General features: G+C 38.0%; 1 protein-coding gene across 16 annotated transcripts in view; it reads left to right on the top strand.

Moving 5' to 3' along the window:
* Positions 1-25,527, top strand: part of BLNK (B cell linker) — a 93,593-nt gene that overhangs the window by 59,438 nt on the left and 8,628 nt on the right. For 10 of the 16 annotated variants that reach the window (XR_015805165.1, XR_015805164.1, XR_015805163.1 and 7 more), the window contains 17 exons: positions 4,148-4,213; positions 9,408-9,464; positions 11,515-11,564; positions 12,493-12,533; positions 13,385-13,541; positions 14,685-14,854; positions 15,325-15,406; positions 16,169-16,249; positions 17,669-17,691; positions 18,219-18,247; positions 18,567-18,662; positions 19,426-19,468; positions 22,322-22,349; positions 22,641-22,716; positions 23,288-23,318; positions 24,259-24,301; positions 25,038-25,116. Coding sequence is in view for 13 of the 16 variants with exons in the window: in XM_088169161.1 (XP_088025287.1) it covers positions 4,148-4,213; positions 9,408-9,464; positions 11,515-11,564; positions 12,493-12,533; positions 13,385-13,541; positions 14,685-14,854; positions 15,325-15,406; positions 16,169-16,249; positions 17,669-17,691; positions 18,219-18,247; positions 18,567-18,662; positions 19,426-19,468; positions 22,322-22,349; positions 22,641-22,716; positions 23,288-23,318; positions 24,259-24,301; positions 25,038-25,116 (1,152 nt within the window). In the remaining 3 variants the exon portion in view is untranslated. The remainder of the gene's footprint in view (positions 1-4,147; positions 4,214-9,407; positions 9,465-11,514; positions 11,565-12,492; positions 12,534-13,384; positions 13,542-14,684; positions 14,855-15,324; positions 15,407-16,168; positions 16,250-17,668; positions 17,692-18,218; positions 18,248-18,566; positions 18,663-19,425; positions 19,469-22,321; positions 22,350-22,640; positions 22,717-23,287; positions 23,319-24,258; positions 24,302-25,037; positions 25,117-25,527) is intronic. The other 6 variants (XM_088169160.1, XM_088169167.1, XM_088169159.1 and 3 more) reach the window with 1 other exon arrangement.

Below are 25,527 nucleotides of genomic sequence, written 5' to 3'. Positions count from 1 at the left end.
AGTGAGTGCTACACCTACCCACACTCTAAGTTAATAGACATAGTAATCTTCAGAAAATGTGACTTTCTAGGCACAGAACTACATGTTGTCCTGCCACTGAGAAACAGATGTACCCAAAAAGCTATAAGAACTGGAATTGGCATGCATAATGTCTGATTTACAGTGTCTTTATTTTTGAAATCATTTTTACTATTTTAAAACCAATTTGGGTTTGTCAGTTTCAGACCTAACTGATGTGAGGAGAAGGAACATACAGGTCCCTTAATGTTGAATGTGTTAAGCTTGTAAAGCTGCCCTAGCAAACCTGTCAATATATCATGTTCAGAATTCTGCTCTTCTTTAACTAAAGAAAACTGCTTTGTGAGTACTGATGGGGATTTTTCAAGAGGCAAACCAGGTAATTCAGACAGTCCTTCAGTAAGAAGGTATCATTTCCATCCCCCAGATAAACAGAAATAGGTATGCTTGTAATATAGAAAATATCCTGTAAATAATTTAAAAATAGCTTTTGTTTTGCTTCCACTCCTCAGTGATGCTGCAGTCAGCCCTGTTTCCAAAAACTTTAGAAAACCCCTCTCAGCTAGAGGTGCTCACAGCCAGACACGCTGAAGCAATTGTGTCCCTGTGCCCATTCCACAGACCCTGCAAAATTCTCTTGCCATGGTCTGTCACTCCCATGTGACACAGGCACAGGTAACAGCCTGACAGCCAGGCTGGGCACTGAGAGTGCACAGCACTGCGTTCACTGTGCACAAGCTGGGGAGCTGTGCTGCCCATGCACATGGGAGATCCCACTCGTGCTGACTGCCCTGAGCATTAACTAACACACATATCTACAGAATGCATATTGGTAAATGTCTTCACAGATTTATCATATCCATAAATACAATTTCTCAAAAATTAATCTAAATGGTGGGAGAATTCCATATTACACAAATCTGTCTGAAATTAAGACAGACTTCTCTTTTTGAAGTGTAGGGACTCTGTACCTCATCTCGCATCTGAGTTGAAAACTTGTTACACACTTTTTTCTTCTTCATCTTTCTCCTTAAAATCTGTTTTACCTTTAGAAAGCTTTTGTAGGATAGTGTGTGTGCAAAAGAGCCAAAAGCTTCCAGGTGATGTTTGAAGGTGGGGATGTGTCACAGGTTTACCCATCATCCTCACTTCATCATCACATATTCCTCATAAGCTGACTGTGACCACATCAAAGAGAGGGTGGATTTGTTTCATTTTGTTTTATCTCGAGGTAGCTCTGCCAGTCCTTGAGTGTAGCAAGGTATTCTGTCACACATCAAATCCTTCTTTCAGGATGCATGATATTTACAATGGTAAAACTTTCCAGCTTCCTTCACGTATGTATCACAGCTAGTGACCCCTCTGACCATAGATCTCATAATTCTGAATTACTGCAGTTTTTAGCTACAAAAATAGCAACACAGGGCTAAAAAGTGTTTTGTTTCAGGTTTCTGTCTCTTTTTGTTATTCCTTCAACATGAAGAATTTCTAATGTATTTTTAAGAAACCTAAAACTTTTTAGAAGCACCTTCAGCCATGACTTCCAAACTTCTTATCTGCAGAACTTCGGAAATCTATCGAGTGCCATGAGATCCTGATCAAAGGGTCCCATACAAGTTAAAATTAAAATGGATCTCAAAATATCTGTTGCTGAAATGTGTTTTCAAACATTAGCAGTCATATAGACTGCACCTTTCTCTGCAAACCTGATTTGGCATAAAAAGATCCCAAGCAGGTTTAATGAAGAGTTGGAGCTTGTAGTTAAAGGAGCAACTTTAAGTTTTACCTCTTGATTATCTTTAATTATATGCAATGCAAAGTAAGACAAGCATTACTCATTATTTTTATTTACAGTACTAGCTGCTGGAGGTCCTTGAGTATTTTTAGTATCTGCTCATCCCAAGAGAACACTGGAGAATAAACATTAGTTGGTAAAGAGCTCGTGACTCAGCTGTGTTGTGAAGAAAGGTTGTAGTTATGTACCTGACACGAGGGCTGCCTACACTGGGCCATGGGAGCCTCCATTTCCTGGCTCCTCCTGGGCCTGCTGCTCTGGTGAGGTCCTCTCACAGCTCCCTTTACTTGGACTATAATCTCAAGTATTTGAGAGCCACACAGCAAAAGTATTTTAGTGCTAGTCAGATATGTAGTCAAAACTTTGTGTGTATAAATGCCCTTCTGTGCTTCATTTTCCTCATCTCTCTGAAATTGCCTTTGGGCTCGGGATTGAGTGCATTAAGATCTGGAGAATACTCTTGCCACAGACTTTTCTATCTGGCTCTCATGTTTTCTTCTGTCTCTCTAGATCACAAATCAGACAGCCAGCTCTTTCTAAAGCTTTTTCAGTTGTTGCCTTTATAGGGCCTGGCACTTCAAGAAATTTCAGCCTCCAGCTAACTGGACAGACTGCTTTTTGCAGCTCATTCAACTTTGTGGGTCTAAGGGGATTCCACTTGAACTGGAGATCAGCTGTGCTTGATGACTTCCTACACTTGCCACTTAGTGCACTGGTTATCTGTTTATTCTCACAGGCTTCAGACAAGTTAAATTCTCCAGGGGCAACAAACAATTATTTTAACAACTCCTATAAGAGCTACATGACTTTAAGAAACGAAAAAATTCACACTAATGCATATTAGGTACTCTCTAATTTATCAAAGTTGTAATGAGAAATCTAAATGCCTCCAGAAAAGGAATAAGAGGTACAGATTTTTAAGAAATTTGACTATGCAAAAAATGGGAATGTTTTCATTTCAGTCCATCTGCATGGAAAAAAATATCATAATAGCATCATCATAATAGCATGTGATTTCCTAATTTAAATGCACTCTTTTAAAATAGAAACATGTAATAACATTACCTTTTAAACTAAAGCCTTATTCAACACTCATGGAACATCCATGATGCTCTAATCAATTCACCTAAATATGATCAAATGAAAAGGAAATTCAGGTACTTGTACTTACCAATTTGATGTTGGATCTTATTTGAATGCATGTGTGAAGATTTTTAGCAAATAAATGACAATATAGAATCAAAACATTAACGTGAAAAAAGCCCACCTTTTTGCAAAATAAAATAATATTTTGCTTATGTAAAGATATTAGTGTCAGTGATGAGCAATAAGCAATATTCAAAAAGAAATCTAATAGAAAATTAGATTTTTGTTGGTGAGTCCTATCTATGACAAACAACAAAAGAAATTTAACTGATGCTGACATCCATCCCTAATTGAAGTCTGGCAAGCGTTTTTGAAAGAAACACAAACACTTACAACCATTCTCCCCAAACTAGAACTAAACCATTGAGATCTCCTCTCATTCTTTCCATTCCTCATTACTTTTCATTTATAGACAGTGCCAGGTGCCAGCTGGGGCACAACACAGAAACAGCAAACTGCAGATGATGGCTATTTTGGATGTTTCAAGCAGAACTAGAAGCTGAATCTGTTAAGAAAAAAATCCCCAACAAATACAACAGAAAAGCAGAAGTTCTTCTGAGCTTTTCCTCTCAGATTTAATGTAGCTGGTTAGTTTAGATAATAATGCAAGCTACTCTTATAGGTGTAGCACATTGTTATTGGAAATTTTGTTTGGAGCATTTTGCTGTATACCTGTTTCTCACAACTATAAGTAATTCATTTCTATATATTAGCAGGTAACACTCTATCATTTTGTGTAAATTAACAGTTTGAGTTTTCAGCGGGAGTTAAAGATGTGCTTGCTTGTGAATTATTTGTCGATTATTCTCATTTTATTTAAGTGCCCATATATGTTCAGAAATTAGAGGACATCACCATTATAGCTCTGCAGTGTTGTAAAACCACTTCTAGATAAAATGTTAACATTTAAATATTCTAAACTATAAATTTAGGCAAGGATTTATTTTTTTCCTGATGCACTTACTCTTAAATTGATTGTTTATACAGTACTTAATTGTATTTAGGAGAAGGATAACACAAATAAAGCTAAAGAGCTCTTAAAAAGGAAGGAAAGCTTCATGCACAAATGATTTAACTACTTCAATTAACTATTTATTAAAGATATATTGAGCATATTTTTCTTAATTTATATTAATGGCTGCTCAACCACTTCGTAATTTAATGCTGGCTTTGTTTTATATCTTACAGGAAGCTTCAAAAGATGGTGCATGACATCAAGAAAAATGAAAGTGGGATAATAAACAAGTTCAAAAAGTAAGTGTGCAATGCCAATGCCTAGTTTTATCAGTGGGGGAAGTTTGGATTACAAGCATAGTGGTGTGTAGTACTTCAGTGATGGGACCATGTCATTCCAGGGGGATGTACTTCAGTGCATGAAAAGAGCTTTGGTTCAGACTGCAACCTACAGAACTGTCATCAGTATTAAGACTCTCATAAAGGAGTTGCAGAACTGGAGTCCAATGATAGGTTGTGTTTGTAGCCTTGAAAAAAACAGTATTTGAGTGAAGAGCCTTCTTTTCGAATGTTTGCTGGCATTGGTCATTGTTTATTGTTTGCATGTCTGCCTTTATCCTTAGGCAACTGTTTAGGCTTCCTGCTGCAATTAAGTTGAATTTGAGCTCCATCTTGAACCAGCTGGTCAAACATCATACTTAAAATTCCCATAAAATTGCTAAGTCCTCTTGTGTTTCAGTCTCATAAAACAAAATCTAGCATTACCTAACACCCATATTCTAGTAAGATGTGCTGAACAACTTGTAGATTATATCACGTGCATGAAAGTATCATAAAATATTCATATGTATTTATACATAGAAAGAAATTCCAGTAATTTTGCATCCTTGTCAAGTGAATACACTATTCACTGTTTCCAGTCAAACATCTATTTAAAGCAATTAGCTGTTTAGCACACTTTTCTTAATGCAACAGCTCATTTGCATTGAAATTCCATTTGGATGCGATTTTCTCATTCAGATGTGTTTTTTTACATGGGTCATTGGCAACAAAAGTATTAAGTACTTTTAGAAGGTAATTACAACACTCTATCTGCAATGTTTCCAGGACAACCATATTAAATGCTAGAAATACAGCTCTTGTACATAAAAGACACATGGAAGCATTGTTTGAAATGGTTTTTAAAGAGGGACCATGGTGGCAGAGTTCAAGGGAAGCAGCTAATTCTCCGTGTGTATGAAGCAATCAGTCAGCTGTTGGCAGGAGCAGTAGGGCCCTGCTTGTTTTGGCGATGCAAGAGCTCAGGAGAGCCAGGCTGGCTGAGCCCAGGCTGGGCTGGTGTTTGTGGGGCAGCTGCTGGAGCTGCCCGAGGAGGGGGACACACTCTGGGAGCAGCAGGACTGACCAGCTCCCCTGGTCCCCCGGCAGGAGGAGTAATCTTGGCCCTCCTTTGTGCTCTCATTTCCACAGCTGTGTTTCTGCCCACAGACCACGAGCAGGCTCTGATGGTAAAACACCTGATATATCAGATTTTTGAGATAATATTTTCCTTTACTCATCCTCTTTCACTCTGAGATTGCTGCAGTTCACAGTCAATCACAGTCACTTGCTATACTTACTTATTGCCATGCAAGCACAAAAGGAGATTTTCCCATTAAATGTCCCTCTTTCAACTACTTGGAGTTTTAATTTAATTTGTGTTTTTGTTTTTAACACAGTGACCACTGTGTTCACTGCCCATCTACAAAAATCTCATTTTCACCTGGGACCTGCTCATAGGGAAGAGCTGCTAGGCTGTCCAAGGCTTTTGGTGGGGTTTTGGAGGGGAGAGGGTTAAAGAGGGTTTCTTATAGTTGTTGCTTTTTAATAAAGGGTGGCTTCCTACTTCACCATAGTTGTTTAACTGTAATGTTAAATAATGTTAATAATGTTCCAGTGGACTCAGTTCAAAAGCCTCAGAGAGGAAAGATGACAGAAACCACAGAAACATCTGAGGTTTATCATTTGAGGCTACAAAGTGTCTCCCATAGTTGCCTGAACACGAAATCTGTTGTTAATCAGTTGCTCTCATTGTCTGCCCTTCCTAGCCAGTAAGAGGGGAAGGACAGAAAAGGGAGAAGTAACATGAACTAAATGTAGCAGAAGCTGGGAAGGTCATCCTTAAGTGTCAAAGATTGCTGCTACAGCACTACAATCCTTTGATTCACTCAAGATAAAAAAAACATATATCTATAGAAAACAGCAGACTCATAAAAACTCAAAGTATGACTGCAGCACAAAGCTCACATGTCAACTCTCTCAGTTATAAGAACACACACCAAGGTATAAAAACATAATAATCTTTCTGATGTTACTGTGGTTCATCTGAGTCATAATAATATTTTTTGCAGTTATGAAGATCAGAAATTTATTTTTTAAAAGTTGAAGAATTTCTAATATTTGCACGTGACTTCAGAGTTTAAGTCTTGAACCCAGCACATAATGAGACTTGCAATAAAAGCATGAGTTGACAACACTGATATGTACAAGAGGTGCTAAGCTTTACAGAATTAAGAGCTGGCTGCATTCCTCACTATGCAATCTTTGGGGGCTTTTTGTTTGATTGTAGATTTCTCTAAAACATGGTTATCCAGTTGATCACTATGTCCATTTCAGTTAAAGGATTATTTTATTAAATGTCAAGGTTCTGAACATGACTGAAGCAGGAAAAATTTTATTTAGAATGTGCTTTGTATAGCATAGATTGATCCATATGCTGGGAAAGAAAATAAAAATCAAACCTATTTCAAGTAGAAATAATTTAGAGAATTCAAATAGTGTACTTGCTTATCTGAAATCTAAAGTTATCACCCAGATGTATGCTGTAAGCCTGTGCTACAGAAATTGAAAGAATTATCAAATATTAATTAAATACACTGGACTATTATGCTATTAGCAGTATTTGTTAAAACACTAATAAAATCTGGATTGGCTCTTGATTATGCAGAAATGTAAAAGATCTTGCATCAAGACTTTTGCTCTCCAGTGTAGTTCATCTGTGGAGTGCAGGTGGGGAGGAATTCATCTACTATCCATGTGTGTCTCAAAGCTCTGTGGAAAGCAGACTGAACAGTGCTGGTAACAGGAAAGAAATAGAGAGGTTGTTTTTCCATTGCTTAAAAGTTCCTGTTTGTTCCCCATTTTGACTCAAGGTTTTCTGGCAGTAAAAATATTGGCCACCACAGGATAGCTGTCACCTGCTTGCCCTTAATCACATGTAAAACTATTTACAGCCCTGAGTCCCAGCTGCTGTGCAGATCACAGTGTCAAGGAGGATTATGTACTCAGGTGTAGAAGCAATGAGTGTAGCCAGCATTGTATAAACACTGAGAGCTGGGGGCATTTTTTTCATATTCATGTCGTTGGTAATACAGAACAGAGAAGCAGAGAAATCATAGGTTTCATGATGAAGGATGGTTGCCTATGCTTGAATCACGCTGTGAAGACATAGCACTCGTCTGTGCATCATATGCTTTAAGCCTCTAGGCTTTTTTGTTCAGTGGAATCCCAGTGTTGGAGTCACACTGCATGTACAGCAAAGTCAGGACTTCACCTGAGGTTTTGGTGTGTGCTGACCTACTGTGTTGAATAAGAAACAAGAAGTTCAATTTATTCACCTTGTTGTAATATCACATGCTTCACAAAGCCATCAGAAATCATGCACTTGTACTCCTGTTTCTGACTGCACACTATCCAAATAGTGCATTTATTGAACATTTGCTATGTGACCTGAAAAATGGAACGAAGATGCCTTACCCAGCTTTTTAGTTGGGTAAGTCTTTGCTTCAGATTTGTGTGGTCCATTTTTCTATACCATTTATAATTTAGGCAGTAACTTTAGTCAGAAGAATAGTTGTTATGTCACTAAATGTCTCTTCAACCTGCATAGCTCCAACTAAAAGACATTCATGATCAAACCCTTGGCAGAGGGAAAAGCAGTATTTTATGAATCAAGTAGTGAGAGAAAGTACCAAAATCAAGCTGTACCACATTTAGAAAAAGAAAACAGGAAAAAGTATAATACCTAATTTTAATTGTTATGCTGAAGAAACATGAAAATTACTGTATAGCTGAATAGAATGTTTTGACTGTCAGGATTTTCATTACTATAACTGCCATAGCACGTTGTAAGAACACGTGTGAAAGAGCAGTAATAACACTTAAAATGAAACTGAAAGGGATTTTTTTTTTATCTGGTACAATTGCTGCATAATTCCAAATCGGTAATAAACTATTCCACTAGGTCATGAGAACACAGTTCAGGAAAAGTTTATCTGTTCGCATCAGACCTTTTGGACCTCTGAAAATGTTTCTGGCAAAGTTCAATTATTTATTGTGTAATCACAAGTGTGATGATCTAGAGCACGTAAAGCTTATACATACTATAAATATTCACGTCAGAAAAGATACCACTAAAAGTTTTGTAAAAACTTTTGTTTAAATTAAAATTATGTTAAAATGGTTCCTAAGAAGGGAGTTGACTTTGTACAGAGCTAGCAATACAAAAAGCAAAGGATTTTTGAAAACAAGGAGTCTTCAGGCATATCTTAAATGCTGGGGAGTGAGCAGAAACTAGTAGGGAAATGCACCTGTGAGAAAATTTAAGTGCTACATGTAAAGGTCTACTAAAGTTTGATTATTTTTTTTGCTGTAGCTTGTAAAAACACGTGTTGCTAGAAAAAAACACCCAGACCTCTGCTGCAGTTTCTTTTAAAATTCTTCACTTAATGCAGGAAAACAAAAATCTGCTACAGATTTGAAATAATTAATATTTGCAGTTCCTACAGGACCATATATGTTAGAAAAGTTAAGTACATGCCTAAATGTTTTGTTGGATCAAGCTCAGCATATTACAGGAGGAAATCTTGGAATACATTGCTTAAAAATGGAATAATTTATTCTCTTAAAAGTTGTTCTGAATTTCTGTACCCTACATTCTATTCTTGTGTGAGAAGCATCTATAATCCATTATATGCAATGTCTCAAGTGCTACCTGGTTATTTGTTGAAGCTCCAGTTTGTGTACTAGGATTAAATAGACTTAAATATGCATGCTCAGTTGGATGGCATTTGATTCTTCCAGTCCCCTCTCATTAACTTGAGGGAACAGGACAGAGTCAATTGCCATTCTGCAAGGATCTGTGTGGACAATGAGGTCAGAGTCTGCTGGGTAACCACGCCTTGGTGTAGGGTTGTGTCTTTTGACCTTGTGTTGTGGTTTGCACACTGGGTAGAGTTCTGGCTCCTGTAAAGTGAAGTTCCATCAGAAGAGCCTGGATTCCAGTTCTGGCAGTCAGAAAATCATACCAGTACTGTGAAAACTACTGTTTAAGTGGATTTGAATTTTAGAATAAATAACATATTTCAAAAGATTCTAGCAAATATAGATGTGGTGGCCGTGAACTGTTTCAGCTCTGTGACAGAAACATTATTTCTTTTCTTCTATTGATATTCAGGTTCCAAAATGAACAAGTGGCCTTAATTTGCAAAACTGGGAAAGATACTTGGGATCGGTATGCTATTCCATAGCTGCACCATAGCATGATAGGCTGCTTAGACACAGATCTCTGTTCTGTACCTCGTGTGCTTTCATTATAACATATTTACATTTTCTGCCAGGGCCACTGCCAGGATTTACAGGGCCTGGTACCAAGTGTGGAAGATTTCTGCTTAGCAGTTTAGAAATGAGTGATATTGCTTAAGCCACGTACTTTATACCACGACCCAGACAGCCTCTTACTGTTGCCTCAGTTCCACTGTTTTCCAAGTCTCCACCATTTCTAAACAACTCATGGTAGATGTGTTGCAAAATGCATCGAGAGATCTTGGTCTCCCTTTCCTAAGATGTGAGATGAGCCCTGGCAGTGGCCCTGGGATTTTCTTTCTAACATGGCTGTTCTAACCTGGACAGAAGACCAGAGCAGAGCTGTTGAGAATGCTTTTTAATTTACTATTTGTACACTAAGTTATATAATGCTTCAAGAAGTTAAAACCTCTAAGGAGACAGCTATCCATCATTAGTGTTGTTAGCCATGAACAAAGCAGGTTAACATTGCAAAAATAATCTTCCTAGTTTGGTTTGAGGGCGTTGGGCTTTCTGAGTTTTAGCAATGCCCACACCATTTATTCATTGATTCTTGCATGTGCATGGGGAGTTTTTGGTGACTGTCTGAACAACAGAATTCCATTAATTCAACTCAGAAGAACCCAAAGCATTTCTCAAAACAGACAGGAAAATTTGTAAGTTGACGTAGTAGTGCCAGCATGCCACCATCCTGAGTAAAAGTGAACCTGAACAATGATACTTAGACAGGAAGCTCAGGACCTAAATACTGAGGGTCAAATTCTTGTGATAAAGCAACATTTGTAAACTCTATTCCTCAGAGATCCCGAAAAACCATTTCAAATTCTTCGGGGATTTGTTTTTTTTAAATTATTTGCTTATTTTTGCAAATGAATTTGTTATGACCTAACTGAAGAGTGAGTGAAGTCATCAGTTTAGTGGACAAAGCTTCAAGTCCATGGTGAGATCTCATTAGTGCTACAAGGAAGCTGTCAGACGATGTTCAAAAGTCACTTTAAAGAATAATTTTAATGTCATTAATTATCTTAATGTTTTATCTGGCTACTAAAAACAAAGGCTTGTCGTTTTTTCCCTCTGCAGGGGCATCAGTCTGGCCTGTGATGTCACACATACAGTGTTCATCTTGACTTTAAACACAAATTCTTGTCTTTCATTACAGGGTAGTGAAATAATTCAATGTCTTCTCCTTACTAACTTGCAGTTCAAAGGAGTATACATGAATACATATATATATATACATATATACACACATATAAATATATTTATATGTATATATATTTATATGAATATATATGTGTTTTTCTGTGTGTGTTTACACATGTGTACTTCTGCTTGCTAGATATATCTACATGCACATAAATATGAACCTGCCTGTATAGCCAAAAAGATCCTTTCAGTATTTCTACAAATGATCTTTTGATTCATTTGGTATGTGATACGATTGTAATAGTTTTCACCAAAAAAGGAACATAATATCATAAAATAATAAAAACTGGGATCTTTCACTGAGAGACCTGGTATACATTTAAATATTGCTCATCAAATAAAGTGCATGCAAAATTATCATTCTAAAAATACAAATGGAAAGTGCTACACCACTTTCTTATGCCATAGTCTTAATAAAGCCTCTGTGAACCTGAACAGATTTTCATCTTCAGATAGATCATCATTTATCTCTGCCCCTTATCTTATCTCTTTCTGGAAGTAAAGAAGATGGGGGTGAGCAAAGAAGCTGTCCTTTCAGCATATGTTCTTAGTGAAAAAAAAAATTAAAATCTCAGATTGTATTTTATTGTTTTATCAGTTTCTAGCTTTTCAAAGCATTCTTCTACAGCTATTTGCTAAGCATCTCTGATGGAAATCTGTATTTCTTTAGCTGCAGGTATCTTTTGATATCAGCTTTTTTATGTGTCTGGCTAATGCTCCTTTCTAGTGAATGTTACTTATGAGATCATAAATGTAATAATTATAATTTACAGGCTTAAAAAAAAGCCACCGCCAAGTCTACCACAAAGGGATTATGCTTCAGGTAAGGCTGTATTAATGTAAATTTAAACTGCATATCTGTGTTAATTTGCTATCTATATGCCTAACAGTATTTCAGTTATACATTGCCTCATAATTTGTTTTTAATGAGAGAACAGAATACCATTATCAACAACTCTGAAGGCAGTTCACACCTCTGAAATGAAAGGCAGGAAAAAAAGATGAATTGTGCCAGCATGAAGAGTAGCAAGTAACTACTCTTTCAAAATCAGTCTTAATCAGAGTTCTGTATCTAGGCTGCTGTAAAAATGGAGAAGAATTTGCATCCAGTCCCTCTTTATAGAAACTGTGAAAGTAAATACAGAAGAAATTGAACAAATGCATCACTACAGATTTAAAATCTTAATACTATTCATGTGATGATGACATCATGAATTATCTTAAAAGTAGACCTCTACTTATTTATCATACAGCACTGCCCACAAACTAGCCCATGGCTATTTTTACAAGTTAACAGCAATCTTGTTAAGAACAGAAGAAAACAGGAGTTTGGAAGTTACCAGGTAACTGTTCCCTGTTTAACATGAACACTTGTAATTAGTGTGCTGTCTTGGCATTTTAACCAACAAGAAGGTACAGGGCCCAGAGGTCAGCAACAGTTCCATTATCTAGAAACTGTCACCCCTACTTAAAAATGAGATGCATTGTGGTTTAAGTGCTGTTCAGACCATGCACAGTTAAAAGCATTTTCTAATGCTTTTCCAACAGTTTTGAAATAATTTGTCAAAAATAAGCAAGAAGGCATTTAATTTACTATTCTGTCCAAACCAGATGCGTTGCTCAGAACTCTCTGGAAATTTTCCTCACTCTTTTTTAACTGAATATGATAAGTATAGATTGAAAAACCAGTCTAAGATAAACATTTGCATTCACTATTACGTCTCCTTAAATAACTCTGATGTTTGGTTTAGAACATGCAGACAATGAAGAGGATCAATGGTCAGATGATTTTGTAAGTACATATTTTGGGCTGGTAGGAGGTTACTGTGGCAACAAGTTAGCACAAGAAATAATAACAAAAGTTTCTTTTTAAATCATCTACCTGTCGTTTAACTAAATACTATTAAAATGTTATGTTACTTTTTATATCAGTTTAATTCACAAGTAGGCACTGATTTTTCAGCTGCCTCAATTTTTTTACATTCAACTTAGAAGTACTTTCACAGAAGCAATGGTGACCATGACTGCTAAGGTTTTTGGCTAAGTAAGCACATGGCATCAATTTGAGGGACTTCTTAAGTTGAGCTATGATTTCAGAAATCAGTAAGAGATTTTATTTGGGACAGGAAGGGTGGGAGGGGTGAGGAGAAGGAAGCCACTTCTTACTAAAAATGAAAACTTCAGCTAAAATTTTAGAAAACATTAGAATGAAGCAATTGATGGCTGTCAGCCACATAAAGTAATGGTGCAACTGTCAGCCTGAAGGGACCAGGACTCCTTCTGGAGTCAGATCTTGAGTACCCTTTTAACAGCAAAGGGAGAGGAAGTGACAACACACATCAAGAGTCACAGGTGGATCTAGAAAGGAACTGTCCTGGGAAGGGAAACAAGCTATTGGTCCATAATTTGAAGACTGAGCTCTTGAGGTGAAAGGACTCCTTGGAGACAGTAAGAAGACAGGGAGCTCCTGGGAGGAGCAGAAGGGGAGGAGGCAGGAGTGCCTCTTTGCAAGAGGAGGCACTAAAAGGGATTATGATGTGTCCCTTCAAGGGTACGTTGTTGTAATTTAGTTATCACGCTCTTAAAGGATATTTGTGTTATAGATTGCTATGAGATGAGAAATGGGGAGTTCTGTCTTTCTAGGACAGTGATTATGAAAATCCAGATGACCACTCTGACTCTGAGATGTATGTGGTCCCCAGTGAAGAGAATCCTGATGACAGCTATGAGCCACCTCCAAGTGAGAAGGAGAAAAAGAAGATTCCCTCTGCATTCCCTATTTCTAGGGGTGAATATGCAGGTAGTTATGGAATAGTGTCACCTTGATAATTGCTTTTTTATCAGTACCAGAAGAGGAGGCCTCAAATGCACTAATCTGTCCTTTTCTCAAGAGTTTGCTATTAATTCTGATATTCAGCTCTTAAGCATTCAGGGGTATAATTTTTTTTTAATTACAGCATGAAACAGGTTAGTACTGCCAGTAGTGATGTTTATAATTTTAATAAAATGTGTCCTAGAGACTTTGATAGACATCTACTAATGACAAAATTCAAGCAAAGGTATGGGAGATACTATTAACTTGGGCCTTGAAATTAATCCACATATATTGGTGCAGGAATTCCTATTAAAGATGAGGCACATCAGATTAGACAGGTCCCTTCTTAATCTTCTCTGTTTCTCCAATCATTATTCCCAAAGTGGTAAAGCAGTAGCCCAAATATTCACTTGATATTGTCCTTCAAAATTGGTATTAGGGATGATAAATATCCTGAAAAACAGGACAGGATCGAGATTTTTATTTATATCAGTCCAGTATAAAGGGATTTTTTTCTTTCTGATTTGATTCTTTCCAACCATGGATAGGTTGCATTGAAGTGAATGAAAGTTAGCTTCAGTTAGATGACAGTTTGAGACATGGAGAAAAGAAACATTGACATGATGCCTGCTTTCATTTTTGTATGATACCAGACTGTTACTGGCTGTAGAATATTCATCAAAATGTTAAAATACCACATATGTACTCAAAGAAGTTCATCAGCTCTTCACCTGTGTGTTCTTTGAAAAAGGAAGGACTTGTTAAAATGACACCCCAGAGAACCTGGCATAATTCATGTTCCAGTCCCAGCCAGTGTTGTTTTTCTCATGTCTCATATGCACTACACCACCCAGCCACCACCTTTTCCCCAAGGAGTTAAACAGTTGTTCATACAACGGCCGGTGTCTGGGCACCCTCTGCAGCCTGATACAGAGGGCTAGGCTGCTGTCCCGAGCAGTGAAATAGGACCTGTTTACACACAGGTTTCAACATCAAGTCCGGCTGTGCTCAGGTCTGCCATTTGACCTGTGCTACAGCTACAGCAAAGACTTTTGCACAAGCAGTAGGACAAAGTGCAGAGATTAATGTAATTTTTACTAAAATTGTTGTTTTCTACCAAATTTAAAGACAATCGCACCAGTAACCCGCAGCTTCCTCCCATCAACAAACCTCTCCCAAGTACACCCAGTCCAGCCATGTCCAGACCAAAGAAACCATGTGTGCCATCCATGCCATTGCCATCTCCTGCTGCAAAACCAAAAGTGCCACCAAAGCCTAAGGAGTGCAGTGATGATGAGGTAAAGTTTGCAGAGAAACTTGTTTTAACTGTGTAAATGTCATAGCAATGCCATGGTCTGGTCTCTTTCTTAGCCTCTGCAGTACAAATTATTTTGTAGACACTGACAGTGACCTGCAGGCACCATACTGATTCCTAGGGGGATGTATGCCTGCTTTGAGTATCTAGGAGGCTGTTTAGACCATGGAATAGCTCCTGATCATCCATAACAAACTGCAGGCAACGGGGAGAGAATAACCTCAAAGGCTACTCCAGGACCAGAGGGAAGGGAGGGCTTCCACGCACCAGTGGAATAATTTAATAAAGGGTTTTCAGTCTTTGGGATTCCCTTCCACATAGATTGATCAATGTCTGAAATAGGAGTCATGTGAAATGGCAATTATTGTAACCTGCTGCCAGGGCTTCAGTCCTAACAGTCTGTTGACATGATGGAGGTTTAACTGATAGATTTTTGTCCTGCATTTCTCATAGGATAACTACATTGTGCCAGTGGACAATGATGATGATAACTATATTGAACCCACAGAAAGCAGCATGTCACTACCTACAAGATGTGAGTTTTAGTAATTTAAAATTATAATTATTGCTTTATTAGGAATAATAGTGAAAAAAAATGGGTCATACTAAGGTCTGTTTCTAGGGTTCAAAGAGTGGAGATGCAGCTATTAAATAGATCACAGCCTGCAAAAAGGCAGTTGGCTCCTTTGGCTTATAACAAGGCCAAGGAAAATGATTTTTAACTTTATTGGAAGACATGTTTAATTTCTGCCTCTCTCACTCAGCTGTTTCAAAGTCCAGCCCTTGTACAACCAGGAGGCTTTTTATGACATGATCTGCCTTCTCATCCAAAGGAGCAGTAGCATTAAAATTCTCTGTTTGCTGAAGTGTTTCAGGAGAATAAGCATTTTGAGATATTTAGTAGATAAAGACACTTTGCTTTTATTTTTATTTTTTTAAATCTCTTTATATATATAAAAGTATATTTAGCTAGAGAATGAAATTACTACAGTCCAAAGGTGAAAAGTAAACAGAAGAGTAGGTAGTTCTGCTCTCTGACATTACTGACAGTATCAAACCTGTTCAGAAAGGCTGGAATACTGAATAACAATTGTCTTTTAAAATGAGAGCTGCTTTCTGACTCAGTTGATTTATTCAAGGTCACACAAAAGGTTGTCATTTGGACCTATCTAATATTCATTCTTATTGTATAAATGTTACCTTGTTAGTTTAACAGATGTGTGTATATATAAAAATATATGTGTATATATACACGTGCACAAATATATATATGTACATGAATAAAATATGCTTTTAGCACCTGTGAACAGATTTATGAAGACAACAAAGCCAGCCCCGCCTATTTCTCCAAAGCCTTCTCTTACTTCTAATATGCAAGGTATGTGGAGCTTGCAATGCTGTTAGAAGAAAATAATGTAAGACTGTGGAATATTAAGTTATGCCTGATGTAGTCACACCACTAACCCTATGACATACTAAAGTAAAACAAAAAGGTGTTCCCCTTTAGCTTTTCTGTGTTGTAGCAGTTGCTTTGTAGAGCTTGAATAGTAAATCCATTTTAAGCATGAATAAAACTAGAACAAGTTACTTGCCCCCAAATTAATTTATTTTTAGTCTTTAGTTTTAGCAGAGGAATACAAATGGATCAATATAGCAAAAAGAATTATAAGACTCCGTATGTCAGTAATCCCATTTCACCATAAGAATCAAGACCCAATACTTTTAGACCATTAGACTCAGCCATATAGAAATTCTGTATAGGGTCATGTCCTGTATGGCCTTTTGTAAGAGTGTTCCCATTGAGGTTCTGTAAAGAGCATTTTATTTGGAAAAAGAAACAAAAGCAGAAGCAAACAAGAGGAATCCTATTGGCTTTTTTAAGTTCAGACGTTCTTGTTTAATCTCTCTCTGCCAACTTAGAGTTATTTTGCATCCTCACTATCTCATTAATTGCTTGGATATAACCTTTGAGACATGATCCAGGTTCTTTAAAAAGCTCTGCATATTCATTAGCAATGTGTTTAGCTTTAAAGTCACAAACTACACCTGTAAACTAACATTTTTTATTAATTACTAAAGATTTTGTGAGTCATTTTCCAGACATTTTAAAATGCCCTTTTCAGTTTCAGCCTTTCTGTAAATCAGTGTTGAGCAACAACCAGCTCCTGACAGATGCTACTAAAAAATAAAACATCTCCCCCTGGTGGGAGCTGAGACACTTGGGAGCAGTAAAGTGATGAAACCTGACATGAAATTCACTGAAATAGGATTCTATTTTCATTGAAGAAACTGGGCATAGATAAAGATGCTGGTGTTTTTTTCTTTAATACCTCTGAATTAAAATATACTTGTGGGTCAGAACTCAGGGAGGGATGTTGGCCATGCAAATGAGCCAGCTTACATTTATGACTGACCTGATTTCTTCCTCCCTGGGTCAAGGAAAGGCTAAATGCTAGTACAGGTGTGATAATGTGTTTTTTCCAAACTGATTCAGGTGCTTGCAGGGGAGAGGGAAGAATAAGAAAAGAACAAAAACGTTTTGCGGTGGGAGGAAACTTGATAAATATGGTGACTGTATATCAGAATTCCTGTGACTTCACCTGAAGTTCCAGCTAGAAGACAGGGGGTGTTACTGCTCCAGGGTTTTGGTGGCAGATTCAAGTTCTGAGCAGTTTCTCCAGGTTATTTTTCCAGAGTTAGAAGTCAAATCAGACAAATTCAGATCAGCTTTTATGGTAACATGGAGTATGTTTTCGCTACACTAAAGAATGCTTTTTATTTCTTCCCTGTCCTATAGAAGTCTACGAGGTTCCTGAAGAGGTGAGGCCTTTCAACTGTATGACTCCCATTGCCCTCAGGCAGGGTACAAATGTGATTGTGAGAAAAGATTATTAGTCTTTCAGAAGGGAAAGCTGGGAACAAATCTCTTCCTGCACTTAAAGCTTTCTGACACTCCCTTTTCAGAAAAGCTGGCAAACCATTTCAAAAGAGTAAATGGGAAGGGGAAAGTTTCCCAGTCCTCTGTGATAGTGATCCAGTCTGTGAAGCAGCAGCCTAAGGGAATGTTTTACAGAAGCAGAACTGCAGCAGAGGAGCAGTGACAGTTCTGACAAAGTAATTTTTTTCCCATTGGCTGGTACTGACATAACATATGGCCAAAGCAGATTTACTGATGTTGAGTTCTTGCCTCTCCCATCCTAATGTAGATTACCAGACAGAGCTCTAGTAGAAATCTGTATCACAATGCAAAAATAATATCTTGATGTGGTAACATAAATAGGATCATAGAAATTTATTTTATGGAATCAAAAAGTGACCAAAAAAATTAAGTGCATTTTCTCTTACAGGAAAAACCATCACTACCACCAGTAACCAGGTAACCCATTGCTCTGAATGTTTGTGCATTATTTAAAACTGTAGATACTACATGTCTGATAATTTTTTCTCTAGAAGAAATACAGTAACAGAAGAAATACAAACAGTAAATATCTCTTCAGATCATCTACACAAGTATTACCAACAATTTCTATGTTCATTCAATAGCCCAATTTTGATTTGTAATACAAATCAGAAAAAATACTCTTAAGGTTACTTTCTAGAATTTTGAGGGGGAAGGAGAGAAGAAAGAGATGTTTCCTTTATATTCACTGTTGTTAAATATAATTTTCCTTTCTTAATTCATGTTTCATTACTAGGTTCACCAAGCCACTCATGTTTATGCCTGCTCAGAATACAGAGCACTCCCACATGCACAGCGTGACCAGAGAGTCGCCTAAGCAGGATACTTCTAGGTAAGTTAACAGCAGCTTAGATCAATAGGAAATATTAGCAGAGAAAAAATTCTCTTCTCTCTAATGTACAGACTTCAGACAATAGACAATTGTCAGGACACTCAAATAGCTAGGGATGTTAGGACAAGGTGAGAACTGAAAGCTCTCATTGCTTTGTGAACTTCTGTATTCAAGCCAGTTTGCCAAGTGGATAGGATTTTCTGAAATATCCCTTTAGGGATCCGGTACAGGGATAAAATATCTCTGCAAGCCAGTTTAAGGTCCTATTAGCCATCTCTGCACCCTTGCAAATTAGATGTTCTTGCAGTTGTAGAAGATTGCTTCTAAAGAAACTGGGCTCAGTAAATCCATGATGTATATCCCAAGTCTCTGGAGGAAAAGGGAAAATTAATACTTGAGTGTGCAGCATACTTCACTACTGTGTCCCCAGAAGCATAGAAAGCTGCTTCATAACCCCTGCCTCACCTCTAGGTCATTATTTTAGAAGACATGTTATGTGCCCTCAGAAGGAGGCATCCACAATACTCTGTGTGTGAGGGTGTTTGGTGAGGTCCTGTGCAGTCACAGGGGACACAAGGTCTAGGACAGAAACTCTTCTAGTTCCACACCAAGAGCACAGCATCACCACAACCAGTGTCTGTGCAGAGCTGAAATCAAATCCATTTACTGCAGACCTCCTTCCCTCTACATCTTAAAAAAGCCTATCTGAGCCACTTAAATAAATAAATCCTGTTCATCATAAATTACTATGTGTATTTTTCAGAAATATTTTGCCTCTCCCCAGAAGTCGTCTTCATCCAAAAACAGTGAGTAATTAATGGGCCACTCTAAAGGAACATGTTCAATTTAGTCCTGATTTATATATAAATAGATGGATTATCTATTTATTGTCTGGATCAAATAACAGAAACAGATGACCGAATGTCAGATTCATCTAATGTTGTGATTGTTGCTATTAATCTTTTGGACAAAAGAGCACTGGACATCTGTATAGATCCAAGAAAAAGTTCAAATGTTTTAAGGGATATATGTCTCAGACCACAAAAATAATTTCTTGTACTAAAAAATATGAGTTGTACTTCAGGAACCTTACTTTAAGTAGCAAAGGATGATTTTGCCCAATCTGAAGCACTTTTCCTTGAGCCTCATTTAATCTCAGATGGTGAATGATTAATGCTTTCTGAAAATGGAAACCTTCTAAAATGTCAGACTGGGTAGTCTGAGTGACCAGTATCACTAGAAAATGCAGTCCTTGAAGGACTAATTACAAACCTTGGGTCCTAAGGCTGTGTTTCAGCCAGTCCTCTTCTCCCTCTGCTCTTATCTCTAATCTGTCCCTTCCACTGTGCTGGTTTTTTTGAAGCAAACTATTTGGAAACTTGTCCAACTGCAGAAATGAGCAAAAGCAAATCATAAAAGATTATTTTTCAGACAGATTAGCTCCATAAATTGGTCTGCAGCATAGCTCTATTCACAGCTGTGCCAGCTTGAGAGGGTCTGCATGAGAAGCCAGCTATCAAGAACAGAACAATGTAACTGTGTCAGCATCTGTGCCAAAAGCTACATGTTCAGACCTTGTCCCAGCCCTATGCTCAGAATTGTCCCTAAGAAATAATCAGTCTACCAATAACTATATAGAGAAATTAGACACTTAAAACTAGGAATCTGGGTTCATATGATGAATTAGATGTTATGGTAACACAGTGCAGATGGTCTATGAGCACCTTATAATCTTACTTCAGTCTTTAAATTTCTAAATGTACCAAGCAGTTTGTACATACAACAGCATCAGCATTTTAATTTCCCTACTACCTCATCACAAAGTTCTTCCCATTTAGATCTCTATCCTGTGGGATTCTGAACAATTCCTAAGCAGTGCCAAATTTGGGATTTCTCTTTCATGAAATAATTTGATTTCTCAGCTTTTCTTACCAATACAAGATAAGAGAAAAATCTTGAGTCTGAAGGGAGAATGTTGGACAGAAATTCCACTATCTGATCAGCACTAAGAATACTCCTGCTTCAGAACAGACTCAAGTGCCATATTGCAGCTGAAACGTCTCCATTAATGCATTTTCAGAGTTTACATCTGAGATGGATATCATCCTAGCTTTGCAGAGAATAAAAAGAGACTGTCCTTTAGCTGGAGCCACACACTGAGTTACAGCTCCAGGAAGAAGCTCTCAGACAAACACTCGTCTGTACCATGGGTGTATTCAGCTCCTGGGTGCTTGCAGTTCACCAGTTTGTCACAAGAGTGAGCCTAGGAAAGAGTTACCCAGTGCAGTTCAAATGTTGGGGTCTTTGCTTGTCTTGTAACTTCCTTAACAATTTTAAACAAACACATGGTAATGAGCATGATGTTTATCCAGTGCTCTGTTGTTCCTTTCCATCCCTGGCTACAGCACATTGACAAATCCCAAACAATAACTGAAACATCTGTTAACTGCTCCCATTCAATCTGTTGTCAGCACTAACCAACGCTGGTCATGTGCACAGAACTGTAACCCTTGTTCCTCTCAAAGGCCTGAGCTCACTGGGAGAAAAATATTGCCATGTCTCATTTCCTCAGCTGCTGGGTGATGGATTACATCTCTCCAGCCAGAGAATGGATGCATTTGTCACTAACATTAGTGAAAAGCCATTAGCTGGATAGATGAAGACAGACAAATTAATGACTGGTGCCTCTTTGAAAGATACTTATCAGATGGGAGTCTTGATTCCCTAAAAGTCAAGAAATGGGAGCCAAAATTAAACATCTTTGAAAGAAACCAGGGAATTAGGTGGATTGCTTCAATTTTCGCATGGTGACAAGACAGTCTATTCATTTTCCTCCATTCCGAAGATGTGTTTTTAGTATAGTCAAATCTCCTGCAAAATTTGTCTTGCAGGTCAGAAATTAAACATGAACCAAAAGGTCTCACTGCAGAACTAAGGCCAAATTTTCTCAATACTTACTACAAGCAATCTCAAGATCATTAGAAAATTCGAAATTTGATGGTTGCTTAAAATTTTTCAAATGACATCATGAAAGTATTCTGGATACTACATGCGTTCTGTACAAATATTTCTTTTAAAATTACTACAAATACCACATATTGATTATTAATGCAGTTCTCACTTAACAATCAAAGAATCATTCAGGCTGAGAAAGACCTCTAAGATAAAGTTCCAACTGTTAATCCAGCACCACCGTGTTTACTTCTAAACTATGTCCATAAGTGCCACATCCACATGGCTTTTGAACACTTCCAAGGATGGTGGCTCCACCACTTTCCTGGGAAGCCCATTCCATGCCTGACCACCCTTTCAGTGAAAAAAATTTTTCTCATATCTATCTAAACCTCTCCTGGTGCAGCATAAGGCCATTTCCTCTTGTTCTGACACTTGTTAGCTGGGAGAAAAGACTGATGCCCTCATTTCAGGTACTTGTAGAAGAGCAATAAGGCTCCCCTGAGCCTCCTTTTCTCCAGGCTAAACACCCCCAGCTCCCTCAGCCACTCTATATAAGACTTGTGCTTCAGTGCCTTCACTAACCTTGTTGCCCTTCTCTGTTGCATTACCTCTCTGTCCTTCTGGTAGGGAAGGACTTAAAATTGAACACAGTAATTCCTTTTTTAATTCCTTCATATCAAATCTAACCTATTTTTCCATTATAGGACCATGAAGGAAACAACAATGATGAAAGTAAGTATTCAGATGACAACATAGCAATATGAGAGGGACTAGTATGCTACCAGTTACCATAATACAATGTGCAATGTGGTGTGTCAGTGTAAATTTTATCTGTACAGTCAGCAATAAGCAAGAACTGTTACTGAACTTTTCTCTTGTATAATCAGACTGAAAACATGTTAAGGAAAAATTAAACCAATGGATATTTTTTACCTTTATTACATTAACACTAAAATGGCAATGAGGAAGATCCACTGTTCAGATACAGCTCATGTTGCATACTAAATGTGCTTGCATCTCTAGGTCAGAGGTTCAATAACACACAAGAATCCAGATTTCCCACTGGAGCAGCAGCTCCATCTCCGTTACCAAGGGGCCTGTGAGTAAAAAATGATAAAAATACTAATTTGATGGGAATGGGTTTAATAGGTGCATTAAGAGCTAACTCCTATCCTTGCCAATACCAGTTAGAATTCAGGAAAATATTTGTTCCCATTCGCGAAGAATATCCTGACTAGGTAAAGGCAAGCTGTTACTTTGTTATTTCTGGAGGAGACTGTTTGTATGCCAAGGGCCTTGCCCTTCACTGCCTGCCACTGATGGCAGATACTGGCTGCCTTGTCTGATTTAGTCCCATACTGCAGCACTAGCACATGCAAGCCTAGAAGTGCAGAAAGCTTTCACTAAGTTCTCCTGCCCCACCCAAGCTAAGCATTGGACAGAGTTGTAGCTTCCTTGTGTAAGTACCTTTACTGAGTGGTTACATTGCATCTGATACCCTTTTTCCTTATTTATTCTTGTTTGTTTCTAGCTGCTGCAAGTTTCCAGTGAATCCCATCTTAGACAGAAATACCCTGAGAACCAGTGAAATTGATGCTTAGTTGCTAAATGAATCCATGTATCTGTTAAGTAACTATATTCTTTGTTTTTCTTTTTCCTCCATTCTTCAGCAAGAAAACTTCTAATGCAGTAATTTCACCAGTAAGTTGACTTGTAATTGCATAATCAACCAAAAATTTTATTAGATTTTTTAAGTTATTGTAAAACTTTAAGGAAATTGTTATTGTAAGTTATTGTAAAATTTTAAGGAAATATTTGAGTGCTATTACATGAATGCATATCAGTGATCTTTCTGCTCAAGCAGAAAAATATTTTGATCAAAGCAATGTTTGAATTCAATGCTCTAGAATGTAACAATAAACACAGTGCACGAACTGAATAAATGGGAAAACATGCAATTCAGAAGTATTCCCAGAATGTATAGGGCTGCCTATGGAGAACATGAGTTCATTGCAAGTGATAGCTCAAGAAATGTGCAGGATTTTACCAGAATTTGTCTGAGGTTTTTCAGTAAGCATTTTGTCATTCAAAAAATATCCCAAAACTTCTTGTAGCAGAAAGTAAGAGGACTGGTTGAAATTCTCAAAGAACTTAATTTGAAAAGTGTTTCAAAACTGGCAGTTTATTAGCATTGTTTCAAAATTAAAACGAAAAAATTAAACTGGAAGATTGATTCCAGTTTTACTGTGAGCTAAACTGACAGCTTAACTTCCAGTTAACAGAAATGTGTTCAGATACTTCTGCGCAAAGCTCAATAAGGGTGAAAATTAAATTCTGATTTCCAAGTATTTGGGATAGACTTCCCATTTTTGGGCCTCAGATAAGAATGAACCATCTAGATTTTACTTTTTCTCCATCTATTTATACCCATAAACTGGGCTTCTTGCCAAATCTCCTTTGCAAAATCCCAAACTTCAAGGTCATACAACTAGAGGCTCTTCACAGAATGGCTATGTCCCTGCCTCCTAATTCTTCCAGGATGTTATCAACCCTAAGCTATTTCACAAAATGTATACGTGATAAACATTTGCTGTACAAGTGATGTGCCAGTTAATACTTGGTTGTTGTTCTTTTACTGCAGAAACCGTGTTTACCTCCCAGAGAGACCTTAACTGCAAACGAAGGTAAATTATAACTACTACTGTGAAAAGGTTGAAAAATATATCTGAATTTTATTTTTTTATTAAAAATATGAAACAACACCACATTCAACTTGCTGTAGGTTTTTGAGGGGTGTTTGGTTTTAGCAGTTTCAAACTGGATCTGGGCAGCCTTAGTTGCACTGAATATCATTGTTCTCTAAAAGCAGTCACAGTAAAACTGCTGAGGTTACTGGCAGGGTAATGTAGGACAGTAAAGGACCAGCAGCGTGCCCATGTAGCCCTGTAAGTGGAGAAGGGAGGGGAGGGAAGGGTTCTGAACTCAGCCAGAACCGTCTCTCATGGAGCTGACTCCTGGCAAGAGCCAGTCCCTGGCACAGGCAGGAAATCCATCCCGTCCTGTCTCTGTGTCTGTGTGAGGTTGTGGCTCCTCCACTCAGGGCTCAGCAGGAGCTGCAAACTTGCTGCAGGCTGGGATGCTCGGGCCAGCCCAGCCCCGGCCAGCCCAGCTCCTGCAGGCAGCCGGCCCCAGGCCCACCCCCCCGTGTCACAGAACCTCACCGAGCCTGCAGGCATCCAGAGAACAGATATTTGCCTAGAATCGGTTAACAGAAAAAGCAATGTGATGCCAGGCTGCCATGAAAGGAAAAAAACCCAGATTTATTAAAGAAACCCTCCTTCACCTACTGGGACTCCCTCATCTGGGATAATGTATTTCTGAAGAAACGTTGACTCTACCGTTTGTTTTCCCAAACTACAGAAAAACCTACGGCACCAGAACGGCGGCGCAATTCCAACCAGGGACTTCCACTTCCCCCCCTGCCAAGTGGTGCCCAAAAGTAAGATCCCTTTCCATCCTCTTTTGAATATTTCAGTGCACCAGCTGTGAGAGGCTCAAAGGGGAGCACTCTTCTCACTGGAGCCTTCTTGTTGCTTTTTCAGAGCTGAGATTCCTGAAGCCTCACAGTACCTCACAGTAGCAAAAAAAAATAAAGCGTGGCAAATTAATTCATACAAATACTGTAACCACCACCAAAAAGCATGAGGGGGTATAATCTAATAAGGTGATGGAGATTTAAAAAATGTGTTTAAATTCCTAATAGTGGGATATCATTTTTTTTTTTAAATGCCTATATCAGACTCATGTTTCTCAATGAACAAATGGGTGAGATGGAACACATTCTACCACTGCATGCTTCAAATACTCAGTTTTCATATTATCAGGACTGGGTACATCCTCTCAGACCTTT

Source organism: Sturnus vulgaris, chromosome 8 (assembly GCF_052056855.1).
Source record: "Sturnus vulgaris isolate bStuVul1 chromosome 8, bStuVul1.hap1, whole genome shotgun sequence".
Classification (NCBI taxonomy): Eukaryota; Metazoa; Chordata; class Aves; order Passeriformes; family Sturnidae; genus Sturnus; species Sturnus vulgaris.
This window is presented reverse-complemented; position numbering and strand designations above follow the sequence as displayed.